Source organism: Nematolebias whitei, chromosome 3, assembly GCF_014905685.2.
Source record: "Nematolebias whitei isolate Nwh7 chromosome 3, NemWhi1, whole genome shotgun sequence".
Taxonomy (NCBI): Eukaryota; Metazoa; Chordata; class Actinopteri; order Cyprinodontiformes; family Rivulidae; genus Nematolebias; species Nematolebias whitei.
The window spans coordinates 55,289,362-55,307,564 of record NC_056500.1 but is presented as its reverse complement, the minus strand read 5'-3'; the positions used below and the strand labels follow the sequence as shown (position 1 = coordinate 55,307,564).

General features: G+C 42.3%; 1 protein-coding gene across 1 annotated transcript in view; it reads left to right on the top strand.

Annotated features, from left to right (window-relative positions):
* Positions 1-18,203, top strand: part of evi5b (ecotropic viral integration site 5b) — a 111,873-nt gene that overhangs the window by 73,813 nt on the left and 19,857 nt on the right. Inside the window, exons 13-17 of the mRNA XM_037675041.1 lie at positions 8,850-8,981; positions 9,067-9,207; positions 9,312-9,470; positions 9,875-10,021; positions 10,129-10,224. Of these exons, the coding sequence (XP_037530969.1) occupies positions 8,850-8,981; positions 9,067-9,207; positions 9,312-9,470; positions 9,875-10,021; positions 10,129-10,224 (675 nt within the window). The remainder of the gene's footprint in view (positions 1-8,849; positions 8,982-9,066; positions 9,208-9,311; positions 9,471-9,874; positions 10,022-10,128; positions 10,225-18,203) is intronic.

Sequence of the window (18,203 nt, the reverse complement as noted above, 5' to 3'; positions counted from 1 at the left end):
TATGTATGTGTATGTATATATATATATATATATATATATATATTTATTTTTTATTTTTTTTTTACAATAAGTACTGATTGTGTGGGGTGGACAGGTGTCTTTATGCATCTAATGACCTCAAACAGGTGCTTCTAATTTAGAATAATAAGTGGAGTGGAGGTGGACTTTTTAGAGGCAGACTAACAGGTCTTTGAGGGCCAGAATTGTTGCTGATTGGCAGCTGTTCAATTACTTATTTGCAGCAGTAACACACAAATAAATTATTTTAAAAAATCATACACTGTGATATCTGGATTATTATTATTTTTTTTAGATGATGTCTCTCACAGTGGACATGCACCTAAGATGAAAATTTCAGACCCCTCCATGATTTCTAAGTGGGAGAACTTGCAAAGTCGCAGGGTGTTCAAATACTTATTTTCCTCACTGTATTTGGACTGATGCGACTTATAGGGCGGTGCGACGGGTATTGTGTAAAATACGGTATTTGGTTAATTGGCAACAGGTCAGTAAGAGGATTCTTTGTAAATATATACATTTTTAAAGTGGTTGTGCCAGAGTTTCAGTACAAATGAACATACACAAGGAATTACATGATATAAAAAACAACATAGAATATATAAAATACCGGCAATTAAGGTCTAAAACAGGTCAGGTGCAGACAGTACATGTGTGAAATGTTTTAATGTGAAAACATTAAAGTGTTTATTGTGGTGCAGGATTAATTTATTGTGTAGAAAGGGGGAGGAGTTGAAAAGTTTGATAGCCACAGGGAGGAAGGAGTTCCTGTGGCGTTCTGTGGAGCACCTCGGTGATTTTGAATATTCAGTGGTTCAACGTTTATATCTTCAAAATACTTTAAGAGTCTGAAGAGATTTGCGAGTTTAAAGGATGAAGATGAAAGTCAATACTGGATGGTTGTGACCTTTATGCCCTCAGGGGCCACTGCATTAAAAACAGATCTTAACACTTAATCTGATCATTATATTCTAATCATGGAAAACTGTCCTGACTGTGCATGTGCGACCTGTCAACCTCACGTATTTCCTCCTGGCTAATGCTACTACAGTGCCTTGTGAAAGTATTCAGCCCCCTTGAACTTTTCAACCTTTTTCCACATTTCAGGCTTCAAACATAAAGATATAAAATTTAAATTTTTTGTTAAGAATCAAGAACAAGTGGGACACAATCGTGAAGTGGAATGAAATTTGTTGGATGTGTCAACATTTTTTAACAAATAAAAAACTGAAAAGTGTGGCATGCAATATTATTGGGCCCCCTTGCGTTAATACTTTGTAGCTCCGAATTTTGCTGCAGTTCCTCCTGCAAGTCTCTTGGGGTACGTCTCTATCATTGATTATTGAGCATGCATCAGGATACGTCTCTATCAGTTTTGAACATGGAGACACTGAAGTTCTGCCCATTCTTCTTGCAGAACAGCTCGAGCTCAGTGAGGTTGGATGGAGAGCGTTTGTGAACAGCAGTCTTCATCTCTTTCCACAGATTCTCGATTGGATTCAGGTCTGGATTTTGACTTGGCCATTCCAACACCTGGATACGTTTATTTGTGAACCATTCCATTGTAGATGTGTCTTTATGTTTTGGATCATTGTCTTGTTGGAAGATAAATCTCCGTCCCAGACTCAGGTCTCTTGCAGACTCAAACAGGTTTTCTTCCAGAATGGTCCTGTATTTGGCCCCATCCATATTTCCATCAATTCTGACCATCTTCCCTGTCCCTGCTGACGAAAAGCAGGCCCAAACCATGATGCTGCCACCACCATGCTTGACAGTGGGGATGGTGTGTTCAGGGTGATGAGCTGTGTTGCTTTTACGCCAAACATATTGTTTTGCATTGTGGCCAAACAGTTTGATTTTGGTTTCATGTGACCAGAGCACCTTCTTCCACATGTTTGGTGTCTCCCAGGTGCTTGTGTCAAACTTTAAACAACACTTTTTATGGATATCTTTGAGAAATGGCTTTCTTCTTGCCACTCTTCCATAAAGGCCAGATTTGTGCAGTGCACGACTGATTGTTGTCCTATGGACAGACTCTCCCACCTCAGCTGTAGATCTCTGCAGTTCATCCAGAGTGATCATGGGCCTCTTGGCTGCATCTCTGATCAGTCTTCTCCTTGTTCCAGATGAAAGTTTAGAGGTGTAGTGAACCTGATCTGACCTCAAATCTGATCAGATGGACAGAGACTGGTATTTCATTGATCTGCATCCAGAAATACAGTTTGAGCCATCTGGAGACTTTCTTTCTTGAATTAATCAAGTAGAAAAGACAATCCTCTATGATCATTACTGTTTTACAAATGTTTGATAATCAAATTGTGTTAGTTCACTCAATGCTTACAGGTTGAAGAGAACTACTCATTTTTATTTTACATAAACAGTAAGTAATGACTTTTATTCCTCATTCAAAGAAGAAATCAGGTTAATATGCATTTCTTGATTTTTCTGTCTGCAATGAGCAAGTTTTGTAAGTATGTTAAAGGTCGAGTCTCGGTCAACTAAAATGTTTACTGAGAAGAAATGTCATGTTTAAACTTTTTCAGAAGATAATAGGAGTTTGACTCCACGAAGTCTGCTTTTTCTCCAATAATCTTTTCTGTCTGTTAAATAATCTCATTCTCTGCCCTTGACTTTGATAACATCTTACGTCACAAACCACACCTCTATTCTGGTCCATCCACAAATCAGAAAGCTCTAAATTGACCCGGAAGTCAACTCATTTAAAATGTGGCAACTTCCCGGTTCTGAGAGAGTGCTAGAGTGCTGAAGAGTGATGGAGTGAAAGAGTGCTGAAGAGTGATGGAGTTAAAGTGTAAGAGTGTAACAGAGTTCTAACTCATGAAGAGAGTTAAAGGATCCAGATGCAGAGACGTTTTGGGATTATAACTTCTGTTTGGATAACCTCGCACGACTCTCTAAGGATTTCAGCTGCTCTCAACGGAGACGCTGAAAGAGTCAAGGAAGGATCCTATACCGACGCTGATATATCATCAACCAGGTAACGGTTTCTACTTCGACCAAGCGTACCGTCGCAAGCTGAGATCTGAAGGAGCGTGCACGTTTCTGGTCAAACAGATTAATTCCCTCACACATCTCTCTGTAAGATAAATCTCCATTTCCATCTTAAACTCTCCTTTCTCCTAAAATCAGTACAGATATTTTAGAAATATCTGAAGCAAAGTCCTCAGTCACCGCCGTGTGATTGATGTCCATTATCTGTGAAACTTGTCTGTTATTATTTTCATATTTTGCCAAATTAATGTAAATGCTTGATGTTAAACTTTGATTCTGAAAATAAATGACCGCATTCATTTTGATGGGTCAAAGATAATAACGTCTCTCGTTCGCATTTCTGTTAAATTCAATGCACGACATTTACACAGTCAGAAAAATGAAGAACTCGTGAAAAATGTATGAATATATCCATATATGACATACTACAGAGGGACGGCTGGGTCTTGGTAGATTTGCAGTGGTCTCATACTCCTTCCATTTCAATATGATTGCTTGCACAGTGCTCCTTGGGATGTTTAAAGCTTGGGAAATCTTTTTTTATCCAAATCCGGCTTTAAACTTCTCCACAACAGTATCTCGGACCTACCTGGTGTGTTCCTTGGTCTTCTTGATGCTCTCTGCACTTTGAACAGAACCCTGAGACTATCACAGAGCAGGTGCATTTATATGGAGACTTGATTACACACAGGTGGATTCTATTTATCATCATCAGTCATTTGGAACAACATTGGATCATTCATAGATCCTCACTGAACTTCTGGAGTGAGTTTGCTGCACTGAAAGTAAAGGGGCCCAATAATATTGCACGCCCCACTTTTCAGTTTTTTATCTGTTAAAAAAGTTTGACACATTCAATAAATTTCATTCCACTTCATGATTGTGTCCCACTTGTTGTTCATTCTTCACAAACAATTAAAATTTTATATCTTTATGTTTGAAGCCTGAAATGTGACAAAAGGTTGAAAAGTTCAAGGGGGCCGAATACTTTCACAAGGCACTATATGTCTGGGAAGCACAACAGGTCACTGAGCGACACAACATTTCTACTAGAGACTTTGAAGGAGCTCAAAATGGTCTGTATCACCTGTAGCTCAGTCAGGGAGTGCAGTAACGTCTCCACCGTCATTAAAACCTGTCACGGCTCCATTATGGGCGCTCAGCTTTGTTTACATTCATCCTAGAAGTAAACCGGAAGTAGAACTACTACTACTTCTGATTTTTTTAAAGGAAATTTTACCACTCTGCGCATGTCGGTACTTCTATTCAGAATAAAAGCCCACTGCGTGTAAACGCTCGTCGTGAATGGATTGTGCTCATGTAAACAATACATTTGGATTATTTAATCTGAAAACATTTCAATCCGATCAAAGAATTTTGCACATGTAAACATAGCTACTGTCTAAAGACAACTCTTGCCTTCCACAAATGCTGCTTAAAGCTCCAAAGTTTAAAGCTTGAGGCTTAAGGGTGCATTCACACCAGCCCTGTTTAGTTCGCTTTAATCGAACTCTAGCTCATTTTCCTAGAAAGTCCGGTTCATTTAAGGAGGTGTGAACGCGCCATCGAACTCTGTCACGGAACAAAAAGGCGAACTCTGGCCCGGGCTAAAACCTAGGTCTGGGTCCGGTAGAAGAGAACTCCAGCATGGTTCCAGTGCAGCGTGAATGTAAACAGACCAGGCCCCGCTCCGCAGGGTAAACAAACACACATTTCTCTGACCTTATATGGAGCCGTCAGCTGCCTTGTGTGGAAAACAATATTCTCCATGGTCTTCTGTCTCATCTTCTGCTCATGCTGAGTCCATTTTTGAAAAATGACAAAATATAACTCTTAAAACTGCTAAAACTTGATGCCACTTTGTTTATATTTTTATTTATAGAAGAAGAAGAAGAAGTGTCTTCAGAGGTTTTTGTGTTGTTTCTTTCAGTAGTTCTTGGTGCAGCGCCCCCACAGGTGAGCGGGGGAACAGGTTGGTTCAACAGGTTGCTTCAACAGGTTGACAGACTGCACAGTGCAGTGTGAATGCAAACGCACCAGCTCAAATGTAACAAAAGGTCATGAATATTGGTCCCGAACCGAACCGAGTCTACCGGACTATCAGGTGTGAAAACGACCTAAAGCTCCATCAAATCAAAGCTCCATCAGGCAAAGCAGCAGCCATACTTGAACACCACCCAGAAGTGCCACGTCATCTCTGGACCAAAAGTCATTTTGAATGGATCGAGGCAAAGTGAAAACTGTTCTGTGGTCAGAAGAATCAACATTTTGACTTCTGTACTGTAAGGACCTGCCTCTCTGATGATATGGAGGTGCATTAGTTCCTCTGAAATGAGCAGTTGACACAACAGGAAAGACTCCCATCCACTTGAGGTCTCTTTCAGAGAAGGCCTTGCACATTTCAGCAAGACAATGTTCAACCGCATGCTGCAACCAAGCATGTCTTGTAGCAGAAGAGTCCAGGAGCTGAAGTGTCCTGCCTGCACAGCAGACCTGAAAACATTTGACGCATCATGAAATGAATCATTTTGTAGAGGACCAGGACTGTTGAACAGCTGGAATCCTCCCTCAGACAAGAATTTATCTCCAGAAAACCTGGTTGTTTAGACTGTTGATAAAAGATTTGTGAGACATGTAGCTGCCATCAAATTTATAACACCCCCCCCCCCCCCCCCAAAAAAAAAATAAATAAATAAATAGAATAGGTCATTTACTTAGTTTAATCATTCAGTTTGTTTACTGTGCTCTGTTGTGAACAAGATTTGGTCTAAAATTATCTAATTATAACATTAAGTTTTTATTTACATTTGACACAACATCCCTGGAATTGGCTTGTAATGAAGTCTAAAAAAGTTAAATCTGGTCCTCTGGACATTCAAAAAAAACAGTCCAGAGGACCAGATTTAACTTTTTTAGATTTTTCTACCTGGATTATTGAGCATGCATCAGGATATGCTTGTAATGAAGGTTTTGTTCATGTGCATCAGTCCACCAAGGCCAGTGAAGACTTGGATTTCCATAAACAATGGTACTTTAAGCCTGTCAAGACACAAGTTATTTTTAAATGTTTACTTGTTTCGTCTTCTCTTCAGTTTCTAGTTTAGATTAACCTTAATGTTGTCTTTTTCTTGCAGTTCTCTTTAATACTCAACACTTAAAGTAATGAACTCTGTTCTAACGTCTGCAGAGATTGGGGTTGGGCAATAACAACTTTTGATACTTTTAAACTTAATGCTCAAATTATACCCTGTATACAATTTTACCATCTGTCATGCAATTTATTTTAAAGAATTTTAAAAGTTTTTAATTTATGTTTACGGTAATTTTATGTCTGACGTTAGAAATTTAGCACATGTTGATGATGATGATTTGTTTTTTGCTTTCATATCATGTAAAAAAATATATTTAACATAAATGGTCAATAATGTTACAGAATGTCATGTCATTTTAATTTGGAATAAACCTGCCACCATATAATCAGGTGGAGGACTCAACAGGTTGATAACATTCCTGATGATCAGACCAGACCCAGTGTGTTTGTAGAGCAAACAGAGGGAGAGCAGACGCCTGAGCTCCACCATCGTCACCGTTCTAGTAAATCACAGTCTCTCTGTAACAACCGATCAGCTCATGTGAGTTTCAACCGTGTTCCTCGAGGTACATCGTGGGGGGTGCTCCGTGAGTATGGGATTGGGGGGTCGTCGTTAAAGGCTGTTCAGTCCCTATACAAGCGGAGCAAGAGTTTGGTTTGCATTACTAGCAGTAATTCGGACCCCTTCAGGGTGGGAGCTGGACTCCACCAGGGCTGCCCATTGTCACTGATTCTGTTCATAACTTTTATGGACAGAATTTCTTGGTGCAGCCAGAGGGCGGAGGGAGTCCAGTTCTTTGGCCTCAGGATTCCCTCTCTGCTCTTTGCAGATGATGTGGTCCTGTTGGCGTCATCGTGCCGTGATCTTCAGCTCTCACTGGAGGAGTTTGCAGCAGAGTGTGAAGCAGCTGGGATGAAAATTAGCACCTCCGAATCTGAGGCTGTGCTTCTCAACCAGAAAAGGGTGGATTGCTCTCTTCAGGTTGAGGGTGAGGTTCTGCCTCAAGCGGAGGGGTTCAAGTATCTCAGGGTTTTGTTCATGAGTGAAGGAAGAATGGAGCATGAGATTGACAGAAGGATTGGTGCAGCGTCTGCAGTATTGTGGACTCTGTGCCGGTCCATTGTGGTGAAGAGAGAGCTGAGCTGTAAGGCAAAGTTCTCTGTTTACTGGTCAGTCTACGTTCCTACTCTCACCTCTGGTCATGAACTCTGGGTAGAGACTGAAAGAATGAGATCGTGGATACAGGTGGTTGAAATGTTTCCTCTGCAGGGTAGCTGGACTCTCCCTTAGAGAGAAGTTCAGTTATCAGGAGAGACTGAGAGTAGAACCGCTGCTCCTCCACATCGAGAGGAGCCAGTTGAGGTGGTTCGAGCATCTGGTAAGGATGCCCCCTGGACACCTCCCTAGGGAGGTGCTTCGGGCATGTCCAACTGGGAGGAGACCCTGGGGAAGATCCAGGACACGCTGTAGAGACTACACCTCTCTGTTGGCCTGGGAACATCTTGGAGTTCTCCCAGAAGAGCTGGAAGAGGCTGTGGAGGGAGATGTCTGGACCTCCCTGATCAAGCTGCTGCCCCCACGACCTGACTTCAGAACAAGTGGAAGATGATGGATAGATGTGTGCGTGTGTGTAAACCTGTCAGTGGAGGAAACTGCTTTCTGCTTTTTATATTGCTTTAAAGTTTTGTTTCCTCAAATGACTGGGTTGGCCAAAGATTAACCTTTGGTGGCCAAAGCCACCATTGACCGCCCCCTGGCTCCACCATTACACCTGGTGGTGGATAATTTTGTCTCCCTCCACTCACCAGGATGTGTCAGTCCGCACCGCCTCAGATTTGAAACAAAAAGTAAGAATAAATAAAATGGCTCCTCTCAAAACTACAATCGTTCAAATCCCTCATCCACGGGGGACGTTGACGTCTCGCTTGTTTGATTCATGTTAAAGGTTTTTGGGTGGAGCTTGTGCTGCTCTCTTCTCCTTTGATGGCTGCTGTAATGAAAGGTTGTGAAGGTAAAAGGAGAGACATGTTTATCTTTTTTAAAGTTTGATTTCAACAAGATGCACTTTAATTCATGTTGGCTATCACCTGGTTACACAACAGTTTTAAACCACCGGATCCAAAGACATATTGATACTATTTTCAAATAATCAATGATCCAGTAATATATTATCATCTATCTCGGCTTTTTAATTTAAGATAAGTAAGATAGCCAGCAACAAAATCCAAGCTGCTGCTGATGAGGACTTTTCTCTTCTCACTTCTGCTTCTTCAGTTTTGGTGATTATCTGTTTTGGCACGCATGGATTCAAATTGGGACACAGAGTAACACGCAGCACTGCCACAGTTACTTCCTGTATTCTCAGAAAGGCACTGGTGAATATGTAAGCAGGTGTCTCTCTGGCAAGGAAGGTGGGGGTTTACACATGGCCCCCTGTTCTCAGATTTCTTCTCTGCATATCTGTAACCAGTTTGAATTATTCATGGCTGGACTGCAGATGATAATGCACTGACATGTAGATGTTTTACATCATTTGCTCTCTTGTTGAACAATGAGTGTGACTGAATTGTTTAGGAGTTGGTGGAAGGTAAAGCGCTGGGTGTGAAGAGGCATCAGACTGTTGAATAGACTGGATTTATTTTGGCTTGTATTTCTTAAATAATGAAGTTTGGACGTTTTTTTGAACGCTCTGCTACTTCTGCTAACGGTCATTTGGTCTGGTTGCAGAAGGGACCCCCTCGATTCTCGGAGGAGTCCGTCCTGCAGCTGGAGCGAGAGCTTGTGCAGGCCCGACTGAAGGAGGCAGAGTCTCAGTGTGCTCTTAAAGAAATGCAAGATAAGATCCTTGACATGGAGAAGGTTAGGTGCACTGGCGCTGTACCACTTTACTCTTACCCAGTACAAACATGCGTTAAGTGACTTATACCTTGATACCTCTATTTAGAGGAACTCCTCATTACCTGATGACACTAATGTGGCACGATTGCAAGAGGAGCTGATCGGAGTGAAGCTGAGAGAAGCTGAGGCCGTGACTGGATTGAAGGAGCTGAGGCAGCATGTCAGAGACCTGGAGGAGCACTGGCAGGTGAGCCAAATGTCAGCTGGTTGATATAACAGTTCAAATAAGCTACAAATGCTGCATGCACGCTCCATGCTTTGTTTTTCAAGACTGTTTAAATGCATTTGCAGCGCCACCTGTCTCGCATTGCTGGTCGCTGGAAGGACAGCTCCAAGAAGAACACCTTGAGCGAGCTGCAGGACGAGCTGATGAGCGTGAGGCTGCGTGAAGCTGAGGCTCAGGCAGAGCTGAGAGAAACACGGCAGAGGATGCTGGAGCTGGAGACACAGGTCAGAGCTCATCAGTATCATCCCTCTACAAACGCTAAAATGTTTTTGTCCATTTCTGTGTGTTTGTAGTGGGAGCAGAACAGCTCATGAACCAGTGGATAGATTTTAATGATACAGTCAGAAAGTATTTATTATAACTTTTGGAGTCACTTGCGATCAAGATGGCCACCTCAGCTATGTGAGTTTAGCCAACACATCAGTCAATCAAATCAAATGTCTGCTGCAGTACTGGCTTTGCAGAGAAGTCACTTGTTGTAATGTTACGAAGAAGCCTTTAGAGGGAGTTAGCGGTTTGTTCCATACAGCTCCGACGTCTGACACAGCACTTCCCCCCTCACCTTCCAGTGTTTGAAAGTCCCTTTTGCAGGAAAAGTAAATGTTTTTTTCCTCCTGCGCCACTTCAGAATCAGATTCACAGTAACCAGCTGCGGCGAGCAGAGCAGGAGAGTCGCAGTGTCCAGGTCCGTATGGAGACTCTGACAGCACAAAACAAAGACCTGCAGGTGCAGCTGCAAGAGATCAAGAGGAGACAAGCTGAGATCGAGTGCAAGGTACAAACTCTTCTGCCTCTGCAGGGGCAACCATCTCTGAAGCACAACCCGACAACCTGAAAGGAAAATGAATCAACATATAAATACATAAATGCTGTCTTCTGCAGAGTAAGGAAGAGGTGATGGCAGTGAGGCTGAGAGAAGCTGACAACATTGCAGCTATGGCTGAGCTCCAGCAGCAGATCTCAGAGCTGGAGATTCAGGTAAAGTCCCAACTCCAGTGCTGAACTGAACTCCCTCATGAACCACAATCCACACATGTCCACTTTATTCAGCCACACTGGTAAACATCTCACAGCAAACTAGTGTCTAAGCTGAGGTCTTTCTTTTGTTTAGAAGGAGAAGTGTCTAGTCTTTTGTTCTGAATATAACAGCTTTTAATGTTCTCCGGTTTGAAATAGGTGTGGACTACGGTAATAATAAAAATAACTTTATTTATAAACCCCTTTAAGACGACCACAGCTGCAACAAAGTGCTGCACATTTAAAATGAAGAACATTTAAACACATAAAATAATAAAACAGTTAAAACAGTAAGATCAATAAAAACTGCAGTGAAGAGCAAATTTCAGTCTGTGCCAAAAACCAGGGAATAAAAATGTGTTTTTAAGAGTTTTAAGATAAGATAAGATAAAATAAGATAAGATAGAACTTTACTGATCCTGCAGGAAATTGTTGTGCCAGAGTTTCAGTACAAAGGAACATACACAACAAGGAATCACACAATAAATAAAAAACAACAGAGAATGTAAAAATACCAACATTAAGTTCTGAACAGGTGCAGACAGAAACATTAAAGAGTTTATTGTGGTGCAGGATTCATTTTATTGTGTAGAAAGGGGGAGGAGTGTAAAAGTTTGAAGGACTTCCTGTGGTGTTCTGTGGAGCACCTCGGTGGTCTCAGTCTAGGACTGAAGGTGCTGTGGTCAGAGTCCAGGGTGTCATGCAGGGGGGGTGACGTGTTGTTCAGGATCTGCAGCAGGTTCCTCAGCATCCTCTGCTCAGACACAGTGGACAATGGACGGTGAAGGGGCTCGTCTGATGGGAAGAGGGAGATTGTTCCATAGTCTTGGAGCGGCTACAGAAAAAGATCTGTCCCCTCTGAGCCTCCGCTTGGACCTCTGCTCCTCCAGCGTAGGTCAATAGAATAAAGATTTTCCACCGTCAGTCCAACAGCCAGCCATATGTTCATGTATGTGTCTTTAAACATGGTTTAGGGCTTTTGATATGCTCGTCGAAGACAGACGTATTATGGTATACTCTCTGCGTGTCTGTAAACTTTCTCTTGTCTGCCACATAAGAAAATTGAATGAAACTTCATGCACTGATTTAAATAAAGACGTGCTTCACTAGTACTGGAAGAGGTACCAAATGTTAAACCACAAATCCCATCTAGTTATAAAGATTCGTGTAAATAATTGGAATATTGTGAAAATGTTCAACATTTTTTGTCAATCACTTGAGAAAGTGAAGTCATATTATGAGTATATCATTATATGATGTTATACTGTGTCATTACACATAGAGTGAAATATTCCAAGCCTTTATTTCTTGTAATTTTGATCATTTTGGCTTTCAAATAATGAAAAACCAAAACTCTGTCTCAGAAAATTAGAATATTGTGATGAATCTTGTGCACTCTATGCACAGACAAATCCTAGACATGAGCTATGAATGTCTCGTTCCTGAAGTCAAGCCACTCCTGAAACAGACACAATGTCAGAGGCGTCTTACCTGCTGTGGACTTCAGAAAACCCAGTGGACCAGCACCATCAGAGGACATGGACCCAAACCATCACTGCCTGTGGAAACTTCACTCTGGACTTCAACAACGTGGATTCTGGACCTCTCCACTCTTCCTCCAGACTCTGGGACCTTCATTTATAAATGACATAAACATTTATATTCAATTCAGTTTATTTCTATAGCGCCAAATCACAACAAAGTTGTCTCAGGGCACTTTACAGGAACATTCACATAAAAGCCAATTAGTAAAGTTCTCTATCTAAGGAATCCAGCAGACAAGTTGAATCTTGGCTTCGTTGCAGTCTCCCATCCTGAGCAAGCACAGTGGCAACAGTGGAAAGAAAAACTCCCTTTTAACAGGAAGAAACCTCCAGCAGAACCAGCTCAGGACAAGAGGCCATCTGCTTTGACCGGCTGGTTGAGAGGACAGGAAGGAGAGACAGACAAACACAGAATGGTAGGTCCAGGTATAGGTCCAGGTATAGGTCCAGGTATAGGTCCAGGTGTACCTGAAAGACAAAAAAACACATGTTAAGGATAGAAAAAATAATTACAAATACAAAACAGGTTGAGCAGAGTAAGTAAAGACAGTAGCAGAGTGAAAAGTGTGGTCAGTTTGTCCTCCAGCAGTCTAAGACTATAGCAGCAAAACTAATTCAATTCAATTCAATTCAAAAATACTTTATTAATCCCAGAGGGAAATTAAATGTTGTTGTAACTCATCATCCTGGTTTCATTAATGAGTTTATAGATGCTGATGGCTGTGGGCAGGAAGGATCTCTTGTAGTGTCTGTCCTACAACGGATTTGAAGAAGCCTCTGACTGAAGACACTCTGTTGTTGTATGACAGTCTGATGAAGAGGATGCTGAGGGTTGTCTATAATGTTCTTAATTTTATGAAGAATCCTTCTTTGAACAATCATCTCCAAAGGTTCTAGAGGAGTCCCCAGAACTGATCCAGCCTGCTTTATGAGCTTGTTGATCTTTTTTAAGTCACTTGCTCTGGTGCTGCTCCCCCAGCAGATGATGCAGAAGAGACAGCGCTCTCTACAACAGACTTATAGAAGATATGCAGCATCTTGCTGCAAACACTGAAGGACTTGAGCTTCCTCAAGAAGTACAGTCTGCTCTGTTCCTTCTTGTAGACGCTTCACTGTTGTAGCTCCAGTCCAGTCTGTTGTCCAGGTGAACCCCAAGGTATTTATACTTCTTCACCACCTCCACTTCTTCTCCCATGATGAAAATAGGGTTGGACCTGTTCCTGTTTCTCCTGAAATCTACAATCATCTCCTTTGTTTTGTTCACGTTCAAGATGAGATGATTGTTTCCACACCATGCCACAAAGTGGTCCACCAGTTCCCTGTACTCAGCTTCTTGTCCATCTCTGATACACCCGACCACTGCAGAGTCATCAGAATATTTCTGCAGATGACAGGAGTCTGTTTTGTACTGGAAATCTGAGGTGTACAGAGTGAAAAGGAATGGTGAGAGTACAGTCCCCTATGGTGCTCCTGAGCTACTGACCACCTGGTTAGACGCACAACCCTTCAGTCTCACAAACTGTGGTCTGTTTGTCAGGTAGTCTTTGATCCAGGTGATTATTGAGGCCTCCACCTGAGTCTTCTGGAGTTTCTGACAAAGCAAATCAGGCTGGGTTGTGTTAAATGCACTGGAGAAATCAAAGAACATGACTCTCACAGTGCTGTCTGCCTTTTCTAGATGACAGTGAGTTTGCTGAAGCAGGTGTATGATGGCATCTTCAACTCCAAGTCCACGCTGATAAGTAAACTGCAGTGGGTCCTGATATGTGCTTGTTTGTTTAGTCAGGTGGGTCAGCAGACGTCTCTCTAGGACCTTCATGATGTGGGATGTCAGGGCAACAGGTCTATAGTCATTGAGGACTGATGGGTGAGGTTTCTTTGGCACTGGAACAAGGCAGGATGTTTTCCACAACACTGGAACCTTCTCCTGGGTCAGGCTAAGGTTGAAGAGGTGCTGCAGAACCCCACAGAGCTGCTCTGCACAGACCTTCAGGACTCTGGGACTGACACCATCTGGACCTGCAGCCTTATTCCGGTTCAGTCTCTCCAGCTGCTTCCTCACCTGACTTCTGGAGGCGCAGAGGGGGGAGGCAAAGGAGGTATCAGCATCTTCTGATTTAGTTGAAGACCAATATGTAGAAGAAGGGTCCATGACTGAGGTGGTAGATACAATATTTGAGGTGTGACAGGACAGCCTTGGGTCAAAGGAGGGTGGTATGTATGTTTGGCTGTGGGCAAGAGAGGAGGATGCTGAGCTTGTTCCTGAACTGAACCTATTGAAGAATGTGTTCAGTTCGTTGGCTCTGTCCAGGCTTCCATCCTTCTGATCCTCCTTCTGCTTGAAGCCTGTGATCTGTTTCATCCCTGACCACACCTCTCTGATATTGTTCTGTTGGAGTTTGCTCTCCAGCTTCTTCTTGTACACCTCCTTGCTGTTTCTTATCTTGACTTTTAGTTGCTTCTGTGTGCTCTTCAATAATTCCCTGTCTCCCTCACCGAAGGCTCTTTTTTTCTGGTTTAGCAGTCCCTTCAGGTCAGTGGTGATCCAGGGTTTGTTATTGGGGAAGCATCTCACTGTTCTGGTGGGGATGGTGTTGTTTACACAGAAGTTTATATAGTCGGTCACACACTCAGTCATGGCATTGATGTCCTCTCCATGTGGCTGGCACAGTGCATCCCAGTCTGTAGCGTCAAAACAACCCCGCAGGGCTTCTTCAGCTTCCATTGACCATTTTCTCACTGTTTTCTTTATTGCAGGTTGCCTCTGAACAAGGGGTTTATATTTTGAGCAGAGAAACACAAGATTGTGATCTGATTTGCCAAGAGGGGGTCTTGCTTTAGCGATGTATGAATTCTTGACATTTGCATAAAACAAGTTCAGCGTTTTGTTTTCTCTGGTAGAGCAGCTGACAAACTGTTCGAATGTCGGAAGTGTAGCAGAGAGAGAAGTATGATTAAAATCCCCAAATATTGCAACAAACGCACTAGGGTGTTGTGTCTGTAGCTTAGCAACCTCGGAACTGAAGACATCACACGCAGTCTCAGCAACAGCATTGGGTTGAATGTAAACAGTTGCCAAAATAACACTGGTGAACTCTCTTTGCAAATAATATGGACGACAACTTAGTGCTAACAGTTCAATATCTGGACTGCAAAGACGACACTTCATAGTAACATGTTCAGGATTACACCATCTGTTGTTCACAAGCACTGCCAACCCACCTCCTTTCCTTTTGCCACTCCTCTTTAAATCTCTATCTGCTCGTATGGTCAGAAAGTCTGGCAATGAAACGCTGGAGTCGGGGATATGATCCTGCAGCCATGTCTCAGTGAAACACATAACACTGCATTCCCGATACTCTGGATGGGTCCTTGTTAGGGCTTGAAGTTCATCCAACTTGTTTCCCAGCGATCTCACATTGCCCATCATGATCGATGGAAGAGATGGTTTAAATTGCATTCTTCTCTCTTTCTCCCTCTTCTTTGCTCCTGCTCTGCATCCACGACACCTCCTTTTCAACTCATTTGGGATTTGAGGCTGTAGTTGAGATATTATTTGAGATTTGGAGATGTTAATCAGCTGCTCCCAGTTGTAAAAAAATCATTGTTGTTATGGTTACGCATCATAACAAATGTCCAAAGCAAAGATATTTCTATAAAAATCCTTCCAGCTGCACAGCGTCCGACACCAGAGGAAATAATCATCCAAAAAAAAGCAATTTATATCCAGAAAAAAGAGGAATTAAAGTTATCAAAAGTAATATCTCAGAATGAAAGTAACAGAGCTACTCCAACATGCAGCCACCTTGAGCGGTGCAATTCTAGAACAGAACATTCTCAACATTCTCTCCCAGTAACTCCAGTTAAGACTCTGGCAGCAGCATTTTGGATCAACTGAAGACGTTTTAAAGAAGTATTTGGACACCCAGATAATAAACCATTGCAATAGTCCAGTCTAGACGTGACAAATGCATGGACCAGTTCTTCTGCATCATCTTTTGGGTTCTTGTTTCTTTTTGACCAAAGCATGTCACAAAAATGTTGTTTTGACCACAAGAGCTTGTGACAGGTTGTGAAACAGAGGCAGAAAGTGTCTAAGTCACACAAAACTCAGCTGAAGTTGTCCAACAGCATGCAGAAAATTGTTTCTTAATCCTGATTTTGAATGATTTTTTTCATTCATTCAACCTTTATTTAAACAGATAAATCACATTGAGCCTCAAAGACTCATTTACAAGTACAAGTTTGCAAACACATTTTGCTTCAAATGCACGTTACAGCATTTAAGAGTTCAAAAACCCTCCGCTTGTGATTAAAAACCTTCACTTTACCCTTTATTTATTTACCACTGTCCCTCCTAAAGCATTTCCTGTGGTGTTTGCACCGAGTCCTGTGTTTACGTTGGTGATGAGGCAGCTGATACGGCTTCCTTCAATCTGCCATCCCTGTTGCATCAGTGTTGCACAGAACGGTGCAGCAGAGCTGCTGTGAGTTAAAACTTCCTGGAGCTCCTTTTGCATAACACGAGGGTTGTTTCACCTTTTCCTCCCAGTTTTATCAAAGTTTCCTTTAACTGCCGTTTCTGAAATGACGTGAGAAAGAAGAACTGAACTGATTTTTCTTTCAGCTTCTTTCATCAGTTGGCTTTAGCTCAGATTTGTAAAATTTGCAAATCTGTGTCTAAAAGGATCAGCAGATCATTTTTTTTACAGGAGCTCAGCAAGCCGCCTCCATATACAGGTGCTGGTCATAAAATTAGAATATCATGAAAAAGTTGATTTTTTTTTTTTTCCAGTAATTCCATTCAAAAAGTGAAACTTTTATATTATATGAATTCATTACACACAGACTGACATATTTCAAATGTTTATTTCTTTTAATGTTGATGATTATAACTGACAACTAATTAAAACCCTAAATTCAGTATGTCAGAAAATTAGAATATTGTGAAAAGGTTCAATATTGAAGACACCTGGTGTCACACTCTAATCAGCTAATTAACTCAAAACACTTGCAAAGACCTTTAAATGGTCTCAGTCTAGTTCTGTAGTTTACACAATCATGGTTAAGACTGCTGACTTGACATTTGTCCAAAAGACGACCATGGACACCTTGCACAAGAAGGACAAGACACAAAAGGTCATTGCTAAAGAGGCTGGCTGTACACAGAGCTCTGTGTCCAAGCACATTAATAGAGAGGCGAAGGGAAGCAAAAGATGTGGTATATAAAAAAAAAAAGTGCACAAGCAGTAGGGATAACTGCACCCTGGAGAGGATGGTGAAACAAAACCCATTCCAAAATGTGGGGGAGATTCACAAAAAGAGTGGACTGCAGCTTGGGTCAGTGCTTCACAAACCACCACGCAGACATATGCAAGACATGGGTTTCAGCTGTCACATTCCTTGTGTCAAGCCACTCTTGAACAAGAGACAGCGACAGAAGTGTCTCGCCTGAGACTGCTGCTGAGTGGTCCAAAGTTATGTTCTCTGATGAAAGTAAATTTTGCATTTCCTTTGGAAATCAAGGTCCCAGAGTCTGGAGGAAGAGGAGGGGTACAGCATCCACGTCGCTTGAGGTCCAGTGTCAAGTTTCCACAGTCAGTGATGGTTTGGGGTGCAATGTCATCTGTTGGTGTTGAGCCACTGCGTTTTCTGAGGTCCAAGGTCAACGCAGACATCTACCAGGAAGTTTTAGAGACTTCATGTTTCTTACTTCTGACCAACTTTATGGAGATGCAAATTTCATTTTCCAACAGGACTTGGCACCTGCACACAGTGCCAAGGTTACCAGTATGTGGTTTAAGGACCATGGTATCCCTTTTCAGTGGTTCCCCTAGTTAACTTGCCATGGCAGGGTGCTCATCTCATCCATGATTTTTGTTGACGGGAGCGACGGAGATATGTGTCAGTGCAGCTTGTACAACAGTTTTTGAGCGGGGTTGTGGGTGGGGGGCTGTCAGCATGAGGGAAGAGGAACCTATAGCTTTTTTTAGCTAGAGTGCCTGTATTGCGCGCTGCTAGATTAGCATGACACGTTTGAGCTATGCACTGTTTGTACAGACAGTTTTTGAGTGTGTGTGTGTGTGTGTGGGGGGGGGGGGGGGTCAGAGAAGAGGCAGCGTGAGTACTGCCTTAAGCTTTTTAGCTAGAGCACCTGTATTGCGCACAGCTAGCTTGGCGCTATGTGGGGGAGTTTGGTTTGGTAGGCGGGGTGCTCAGTTCTGTTGACGGGGTGGGGCACCCCGCTTGTATAATGGTAGGGGAAACACTGCTGTTCTTTAAGGACCATTGTATCCCTGTTCTTTAAGGACCATGGTATCCTTGTTCTTTAAGGACCATGGTATCCTTCTTATTTAAGGACCATGGTATCCTTGTTCTTTAAGGACCATGGTATCC